The sequence below is a fragment of the Cantharellus anzutake genome, assembly GCF_015039405.1.
Source record: "Cantharellus anzutake strain C23 chromosome Unknown EI90scaffold_56, whole genome shotgun sequence".
Lineage (NCBI taxonomy): Eukaryota > Fungi > Basidiomycota > Agaricomycetes > Cantharellales > Hydnaceae > Cantharellus > Cantharellus anzutake.
Genome location: NW_024067006.1, coordinates 245,259 through 255,267, shown reverse-complemented (window position 1 = coordinate 255,267; position 10,009 = coordinate 245,259). Strand labels below are relative to the sequence as shown.

Genomic DNA, 10,009 nt, shown 5'->3' with positions numbered 1-10,009 from the left:
TTCTGTGGTACTTCCATCCTCGGCTACATGTGCAGACATGGGAAAGTAGTTTCCATGGAGGTTCTCTGGCTGTTTTTATAGTCAAATCTTGGTTGATTGTCCTAATCCTTGGTTTAATATTTGCTATAAATTCCCCCAAGAATTCCGTCTCGTTGATGCTAAGCTTGAAGTATTTCTTTCTTCCAGTTTATTGTATGTAGTTGTAAAATCTTGTTAAAATTCAGGTTCTTCTATTTCCTCATATCTACTTGTCGTATGGGGTTTTGTAATTTATCTGGCATATTTTCATAACGGGTTTCCATAGTATGACTGTTATTTCTCCTACAGTGTCTGGAGTGAGGGGACCTGGATGTAATGCCCGGCAGAAGGACCCTCTCAGGGTGCAAAGTGGGCATGCGTGCTGACAGGCCTGATGTGGGACTGCAGTCCCTGGCCACTCAGACTGAAGTGGAAAATGTGAGAAGAAGGTTACTTCTTCAGTTCCCACTTCAGGTACATTTATGTACATGTGGCTTGGGTCACATGACAGGTGCCACATCATCCTCAGAGAGAGCTGCAGCCATCTGGGTGTCCCCATGGGGGATCCTGAGAGCATCTGCTGCAGGTGCACATGCTAGGCATAGTGGGAAGCCATCTGGGGTGTCTGAGCCGGATGGGTTAACGGTACAATGATACAAAGGAAAGTGGTCTGTGTAAATAGAAAGAATAAACAGAAAGGGAGAATGGAACAAAAGAGAAAGAGGAAAGAGAGAAATGGGAAGAGAGAGAAGAAGGAGAAGGAGGAGAGGGAGGAAGGAGGAGGGAGAAGGATGGGTAACAGGGGAGCAGGTGAGGTGGGCCTGGGTGGGCCCGGGTGGAGCTGGGTCAGGCAGGTGTGCCCTGACAGGAAGGTTGGGGTTGTAGAAAATATCAAATGATAAAACAATAAGATTATCAAGACTGGAGGTAATATAGGAATGAGGAGGTACCGGAGGTGGGGAGACCAGAGGTTGGAAGGAGGGTGGATAGGCAAGTTGAGATTCACCAACAACAAGCAAGCCCAACTCCATGTCTGAGGAGGTGGTGGTATGGTGGTGGAGGTCCGGAGGTGATGCAGACATAGGTGGGTGGCAGAGCAGGAGAGAGTTGGAGGAGGAGGTAGTCCTAGGCTCGTTGGCATCGACTGGAGGCAGTGGAGAGAGATTGGGAGGGCTAGTGGAGGTCATAGGAGTCGTGTATGGATAGAGTGGAGGGAGGTGGAAGATCCTGGATATGACCGTAAGGAGAAATGGTGTAGGAGATGGTGAGGGTGTTAGGAAGGTGTAGTGAGGTGGGGAAGTGTTATAAAAATGGGGCCTAATTGGCCCATTTCTATAGCATTCAGTAGCAGGAGGGGGCTGTGACATTGAGAAGGTGTTACAGTTAATGTAACAGATGTTATAACAGTGGTGTTTACAGTAACATTGACATCAGGTGTTTTGGGTGATAATTGTTGGTTAAGTTGTTATTATATACATGTCGTACTGCATAGAGCCTGTCATGACCTGGCATATCTGTTGCAAGCAGGAATCTGCTACAGTCTCCAGAGAATGGAAGGTAGCACTCCAACTCACTCCCCCAATACTAGGGAAGAAAGAGAAAGGGGGCTGGAAAGTAACTCTTGCTTATCTTCTTTCCATGGTGGATTTCCCTAAAGGTCACAATTTCCCCTTACCAATCGTGTGGCCACTCACAGCACCCAAGTACAGGGACTTCAAAAGTAGTGGGAGGGGGGGAAATAGCCTATTCCGTTTCAATTGCTATGTACATATATCCAAACAGAAGCATACAATTTGTGAAAAGAGTCCGAAATATATGGGTTTGGCTGAGCTAAGCCTCCACCAACAACAGCAGTAAGGTTTGGCTGCTGTTGGCTTAGAATAAAATTCCAAACAACAAAAGAAATTGAAAAGGAAAACACAAACTTCCTCATACCACTCAAAACACTGCGTCAAACCTCCTTCCCTTTATTCCATCCGACTCTCCTTATCCATAGCTTTCTAACGATACCGATTTTGTGAAATTTGGTGGAGATTTGACTGAGAATGGGAATTCTCAGAAGCGGTATACATATGTATCTCGATTATCCATGCACAGGGAAACTTGGTCCAAATAAAATGCCATAATTTCAAGACTCCTCCAATGACTTCTTCAGCATTTATATTATTTGACTAGCCCATATTTTCATTGAGACTAGCTCGCACGTGAGCATCCGAACAGTTCATATCGTCCCATGACTCCCATCATGCCCAACAATCAGAATATCTCCACAACCACTGAACCGATTGGGGTGAAATTCAACACTGAGTCTTTGGGCATTTTTCTGAATTTAATGACCTCAAGATCGTCCTCTTCCGTCAACTTTTGACCTTGTTCCCATGGTCACAGTCAAGTGCATGGGCTTCGCACTTGAGGACATCTCAGGTCAAATTTCTCCACCAAATCTCAACCAATTCCTTCGCAAAAAGACTCTTTCGGTTCGTACAAAAACCCTCTTTTTTCTTTTTTATTACTCCCTCCTGTGATTCCTTTTTCCTAATAATGTACAAGGGCGGGAGCCCAATTTTGACATATTTGCTGCATAAGGTTCTCCATGAATTTGAGCACACCCATTATGCACTCCTACAACACTACAGTGTATCAATGGGACAGCTGCACTGCTACGACATCACAAGGCCATGGGGTATTAAGATAGACCTACCATCATCCCAGATTGCCTCCACTCCTTTGACTCCAACCTCAGAGCCTCCAGATCCTGCAATCCCCTCTGACTCCCCCAATGGTCACCACCCCCTCATTTCAATATAATACCTACACCTCCCTAAGTATGGAACTCCGAAGGTCTCTGGACAGCTCCGACATCTGCAAGTGCACCCCCACCTCCACTGGGTAATTTAGTTGCCTGCCCTGCAAGTCTATCTTCAGACCAATCCCTCCATTCCACTTCTGGGTTATAACCCATCAATCCATTAAACCCCATAACCTGAGTTGTCAGTAATATTCAGTCAGCTAACCTGTAACTCCATTAGGTCAGCTCCACCTGGCCCCTGCCATTTACGGGCCCACTGTCAGGAATGTGTTGGATGCGTATCCAGGTGACCCACAAGGTGTACAAAGTCATCTGGGCTCATAAGGTCAGAGGGGTGGGACTTCAGCTTCAGCAACTCAGGTGGAGCGCTGCGCTTCGTTCTTACATTGGTGTCCCAATTTCAGACAGAAGCCTTATGATGAGGAGAAGAGACTATAGGGGGAATCCAAGTCAATATATGAACTGAGGTACATCCGGTGTAACCTACATGCATTATAAACACAAGTAACTAAATAGGACCGGCCCGGACGGAGTGGCAGATCAAGCGTGATATTAATGAATGAAGAAAGAGACGAATAGTTAATATCAGCAAACTTGGTCAACAAAAGGCAAGCAAGAAACAAAAGGAGGAACAATAGTCTGCAAGCGAACAAAAAGAAAAGGCCATCCAGCCATCTAGCAAGCTGTCCAGCCGGTGGGCGGACAACAATGAAGCGGGCAACCTAGGTTGGAAGGTACATGCACAGGGGAGGAAGTGCAGATGAGGGTGACGGGTGGACAGATGGATGGACAGATGATGATAGCAGGCAGGACAGGCCAAGTGGCACTAGGACACATTGACAGAAGTGACAGATATGTCAGGTCATGACAGTATCCCCTTCTTAGGGCCAACACCCCTGGAGGCCCAATTGGTACATGTGGGAAATGTTCGGCCAATTCCGAATTTTGAATCCATGTGTGAAATCAACAAATCCTTTCCATCAATTTGACTAAGTCCAGTCATTACCCAACGACTACTACTCAATACTCCACCCTTATGTCTAAACACCTTGAGCTCCACACCATCACATCCTGGGAGGAAGAGGACATCCAAGAGGCGACAGTGTCAGGGATGCGTCTGGGGTTGAGGGGGCCCGGGTGTAATGCCCGGCACTGAGGCCGTCATGGGGTGTGGAGCGGGCATGTGTACTGACAGGCCCGGTCCGGGACAATGGTCCCTGGCCACTCAGACTGAAGTGGGAACTGTGAGAAGAAGGTTACTTCTTCGGTTCCCACCCCAGGTACCTTTATGTACATGCAGCTTGGGTCACATGAGGTTTGCCACGTTGTAACGGGTCTATCACCACTAGACTCGAGACAGAAGAGTGGGGGAGGGTTGGAGTGGTCGCTTGCACAGGTTTGTTTGACTGGGAGTGGATTCCACTACTCCTCACTGTCTAGCTAACTACACAGCTGGTCACGGTATCACGGAAGAATCCGGAAATGACAAATAAGGAAAGAACAATAAGAAAGAGAAACATTGGGCTCTAGTGACTAGAAATGGAATCAGAAAAATCAGGAAAAATAAGAAATATGCAGGAGAGAACATTGGCTAAGGGTAGTAGAATTGCGGGATTTATGGTACACCAGAAAATCCCCATTACAACATCACCCTGCATACAGCCGCAGTCATCCAGGTGTCCCCATGGGGGATCCCGAGGGCATGTGCTGCACACGCACATGCTGGGTTGCACCATGAGGCCATCCAGGTCATCTGGGGCTGGGTGTGTGTAAGGAATGGATGATGCACACTTTGCACGCATTTCCTCTATTCATTATTCTATAATAAACTTCAAACTAAACAATGTAAAACACCTGTATGTACATATATAGCATCCGGGGTCGGGGAAAGGGGCTTAGCTCTTCTCCTCCCCCCCTGTCAAATACTAGTCTATGTTATTGACAGCCTGAGTCTTGAGTCACCAAGGCCGGCACCCCAACCGGCCTTACAGTGTGTTGTGCACACATCATGGGTGGGTCAATAATACATAGATATGGGGAAAGGTCATCCATGTAGATAAAGATAGAACAAAGAACAAAAGGACAAAAGGACAGAAAGAAGAACAAGAGATGAGGAACCGTGATGAAGGGTGAGGAGTAGAGGTGAGCAGGATACTGGGTGAGGGTGGGTGGAGCTGGGTCAGGCAGGTGTGCCCTGACAGATGGATGACAAGCCTGCCATGATGCAGGCTAAGCTCAACGAATGAGTGAGGCATAAGTATGAAATGAGTTACTGAAAGAAATCCCTGCAACTGCAAGGTGATGTGTTGCATGTTTTGTCATCAGCAATTTTGCACACTTTGCATATTTCACATACTTTTCATACTTCACACATGCTGCATATTTTGTATTACATTAAAGGTCATGTGTTCTATATTTTTGTTGTCGGGAATTTCCCTAGTTCCCACAGTTCGCATACTTCACATACTTTGCATACTTCACACACTTTGCATACTAGACATATTTCACAGGCTGCATCAGCAACATCTCTGCCTTGTAAAATAATAACAATTAAATATAATTCTATCTCAACCTTGGGCTTGATCCTTCAATGTGAACTGGCGAACTGTTGGTCTGTGGCCCCTTCAGCAAACACCGAGACCTTTTTTTCTTTGCCTTTGAATAATTGTTGAAGGTTGCCTTCTGCTTGTAGCAACCAGTTCTCACCCAACCTCCACTATACAAACAATTTGCCTTCGCTTCGCTTGATTCAATGTCCAATACCAATAATAATTTATCTCCCAATACAGTGAGGGGGATTTTGGAGGAGTTCAATTGCAGTGCCAAGTGAATTCGTCACTTGGGTATTGAGCTTCCACCTATCTCAGCCCTGAACTTTGGGTCCCAAGAACCCTCAAGGGCACAAAATTTATCCTCGGCCCCATTCGCCAGCAAGCATGTCTGTGCAAGTACCAACAATACAGCATCATCAACGAACTATGTCACAAGTGCCATCAATTCAGTCTCCACCTTCATTTGCATCAAATTTTCCATCGATTGCTGCCCCCCCTCCTCTGCCTCTTTTTTCAGGGCCAATTACTCATGCTCAATCAACCATCAACCTTAGTGGAACTACATCTGTCTTGCCTGGTTCATCAGTCCCTTCTACTGCACCTGTTCCTGTCGCATTTCGAGGGATTCCCTCAGGAGGATTTCCCACCACCTCTGTAAATGCTCATTGGACAAGTTCCAGTGGGGTTGTACAAAATGCACCAAACTCATGACAACCTCGTACTCAACCATATGAAGCTCTGAATGTATCACCCTCAGTCACTCATCTGGGTATTTCTGGGGATTGTATCAATTCCCTAGAGGTTCAGCTTCTCCCGAGTGATGTATGTGCTTGCTTCATTCATAATGGTTCACTTGATTATGTAATCAATACAGGCTGAGGTTTGAATGAGTATCCTCGAGGCCAGCCAATTCCACATAGGGGGTAGTCCAATGAGAATACACACAAATGCGAATGGCAGAATGCTCTTGCCCTGAATCTTCGTGAACGACTTGGAAATTTTAGTCACATTGTCCAACTTGCACCTCAACATGCTTGTTCACGACCTGCTACCACTTGTTCAGACAGAGCTTTCTCAAAGAGGATTTCAATTCTATGGGGCTTATGACTCTTCAGCCCCTTCATTCTCTCTGCTGCAGCTTTGCTCATCTGGACAAGTTATAAGTACATTCAACCTTGCTTCTTGTCGTCTCAGCAATTATTGGCCTGCTCGAGATGAAACCCTCGAACATATATTTTATGAGGTAGAAGGATTCAGGGTGATGAACTTTTCACAAAAGCCTGATGAGACCCATGTGCTGCAACTGGGTGAGTACCTGCATTCTATTACAGTTTATTATTGCTGAAAATGATTAGTGCCAACCATTGACCACCTTGGAGGCCCACTTCCAACAGAAATTTTGACTTCTCTCAATGATACAGTCTCTCCTTCAGTCACTATTCATTTTTGCAGTGGCCTTCATCTCTATCGTGGGCTTGCTCTTGACCAACCCAACTGTCACGACTGACAAATCCCGGGGCTCTGTCAGTGGCGAACCAATGCCGATAGGCGAATCCGCCGACCCGAAACCCATCCTAACCAGCCCCCAATCCGATGTCTGGCCCCCTGCCCTATCAACCATGCACTGCATTCAGACCTCCACCCACATCCGGACTTCTGCCCACATCCAGACCTCCACCTGCATCTGTACCTCTGCCCACCTCCACACCCTCTGGACCTCTGCCACTCCTGGTTGCCCTCCACACCCTGTGGTCAGGCCAACACTCCCCTCCAACCTTGCTGGCCATCATGCTGCCCTTGTTTGTGACAGCACTGATGGACCACCCTCTGTTGCGGACTTGTCAGCACCGTGCTGATTTCCATGTCCCTTCGCGGACTTGTGTCGGCACTGCACTGACCCCGCTTATTTGCGGACTTGTATCGGCGCCGCACGCTGACCTCCACTTTTCTCTGGCCATCTTGTCACTCGGCAGCATACCATTCATTCCTTGCCGAGTGCCTATATTGTTCATCCATTCATTTGCTTAACTTGCCAATATTGGCACTTGATCCATGTGCTGATGCACTTCTTATTACCTGTCAATATTGGCACTTGATCTGCTTTTGTTTAGTTCATTGCCTCCCATTTCCCGGGCTCTTGTCCTTCATTCAGTTTGACAATCCCCGCTTATTTCCGCGCTGGACCGTGCCGGACTGACCGGTCCTTCTGTGTTTCCCTCCTGCCTATTTATATCCTGTAAATACTTTTGGGGACCTTAGTCTGAAATCAACTAGAGTACCCCCCTGTCTGGTCTGAGTCTCTCCTTCTGCAAAGGGGGCTTCCCCCCCCCTCTGAGTCCGTGCTTGCAGAGTCCATGCTCCTCCTACAGGTCCGCTCTGCCCGCAAGTCTTGTTTGAAGTCTGCTGTGAGTGTCAATCCGTAAATACAGGATCTCCCCCAAACGTCAAGCTCAGGGCACAGCGCTCCACCTGAGTCACTGAGGCAGGGATCCCACTCCGCTAACCTTGAACAGCACTTCCGGACGCGCCGCATATTTCCACCCGCATATCTGCGCGCACGCTCCAACAGACCTCTGCATCACCTCCGACCTCAACTCAGACAGAACCCAACCCATCCTTCATCCATCTTCTGACAGTTTGTCCAACTCTGACAATATTCCTCACTCCGACAAATATTCCCAGTCTCTGACAAGCATTCCAGTCTCTGACAATAATCCAGACTCTGACACCAACCTTGTCCATATGCTTGGGGGAAACCTCATTGCGATGAGAGATCCAGCACTCTGTGAGACTTGTCATGTCCAGTGGGCTGCCCAAGGCCATCTCCTTTCGCCTACTCCTGTTAGTGGTGGTGATAATGATTCGGTAGGTTTTAGCTAGTCCAAACAGCCATCACTCAACCCTTATACACTATATAGGATGGGGCTGAGTCAGTCAGCACTGTTGACAATGAGCCTCCCCAAGGTGATGTACTTGCCCTTGAGGAGAGTGGCCCTTCAGTGCCAGTAAACCAGGTATGGGTGATTTCATATGTAATTGCTCTTTGCTTATTGGTATCCTAGGCTTCTGATTCTGGAGGGAACAGTATGTCTCATTCTTCTTCATCATAAATAACTCTAAAAATTTTTCCTCAAACCCAGTTTCCTATCCAAGTCTTTCAACGATATCAAATTTTGCAGCACACATGCGATCCTTGATGCCTGATTCAGCTGGATCAGGCAGCTTCTCGCTCTCAGCCCCTACTCAAGAGGACCTTGTCTTGATGCTTGAGGCTGAGATAATTGCCTGTTATGATGATGATCCTAATCTCATTTCGCTTGACAAATTTGTCGGAAATGTCCTCTCATTTACAATGTGAGCTTTAAGTTCCTCAAGTAGTTCCACCTCTGATTTTTGGGTTATAGTGAGAACTCAGAACACACTCAGGGTTATGGGGTGGTTCGTGAAGTCATTTTCCAGCTTAGTGAGCTGTTGTTCCCAAAGTCTCCTGAAAATGAGAAGCTTCGTACTTTGTATGGAAATTGACTAATCTTTTTCCCCAAAGTATATTTGGAAGGCATACCCACAAGCAAGGAGCATAAAGAGCTTGCCTTTGTTCATGGAGTTGTCACTGCATTGTTGATTGTGCATCTTTGTCGTCTTCCTTGCCAACTTTGTATACTTTCTGTGCTTCTTCATCTCAATTATGGGAAGCATGAAGTTATCACTGACAGTATCCTCACTGAACATCACCAAGACCTTTCTTTTGCACTTGATCAATTTAAAGCTAGTGGCTCCTTCACTGCAATACAGTCCATCGCAATTCCATACCTTGAGGTTGATGTAAGTGCATTCGTCTTTATCTAGTCAGGCCAAGCAGTAATACCCTTACCATTAAAGGCTGTGACAGCTCGACCCATGATTGCCACTGAAGAGGCACAAGCTATTTTCTCTCAAAAGTTACTTCTTGCTTGCATACAAGGTCCAGGTCTGGTAGGGAATAATGATGAGGAAGCAGCTTTCAGGGCTGGTCTGAATCTTATATGCTCAAATGGGTTTCAGTTCAGTGAGGCAAGTCAGCTTGGGGTGCTTGTTGATGGAGGTATGCTGATTTACTGCAGCTTTGCAAGATGTATTCTGGTGGATGGGAGGGCTTTCTCCGAAGTTTGAATGCATCCCAAATCCAGTCATATGAGGATCTGCTTCCCATTCTCACGATTCTAGAGCCTCGTCGAGCTCTCATCCTCCTCCGACGAAATTCCGAATTCCAAGATGCCAACTTCCAATCTCTAATTGAGGGATTCTGTTAGAACTGGGCGAGGGCAGACGATTCCGGAGGGGAACTGGAGACTTAGCAAGGAGGGACCTTGGCCTCAGCAACTCAAGCGGAGCGCTGTGCCATTGCTGTTTGTCCATTTGGTCCTTAATTTCACAGTAGGTGAGCAGGAAGTCTCTAGGGGGCATTTCAGGTCGATTTTAGACTAAGGGCTAAAATGAGTATGTACAAGCGCTGATATATATAATGGAGGGGGCGAAAGCACAAGGAAACAAAGGGGATCCAAATCGGAACAAAGGCGTCTGAATGGGGACAAAGGGATGACAGAAGCAGAGCGGTACTGAAGGTCATAAGGCAGAACCTGTGGTACGTCCG

The 10,009-nt window shown here is 46.9% G+C and overlaps 1 protein-coding gene across 1 annotated transcript; it reads left to right on the top strand.

The window, feature by feature from the left end:
• Nucleotides 1–8,121: 8,121 nt before the first annotated feature.
• On the top strand, nucleotides 8,122–9,651 carry EI90DRAFT_3129288 (uncharacterized protein; the record flags this gene model as incomplete). The annotated part of the gene is made up of 8 exons (XM_039064183.1): nucleotides 8,122–8,244; nucleotides 8,298–8,393; nucleotides 8,442–8,463; nucleotides 8,520–8,733; nucleotides 8,784–8,884; nucleotides 8,924–9,201; nucleotides 9,259–9,522; nucleotides 9,583–9,651. The coding sequence occupies 8 exons, from the start codon at nucleotides 8,122–8,124 to the stop codon at nucleotides 9,649–9,651; spliced, it is 1,167 nt and encodes a 388-aa protein (XP_038911961.1).
• Between the last annotated feature and the right edge of the window lie 358 nt (nucleotides 9,652–10,009).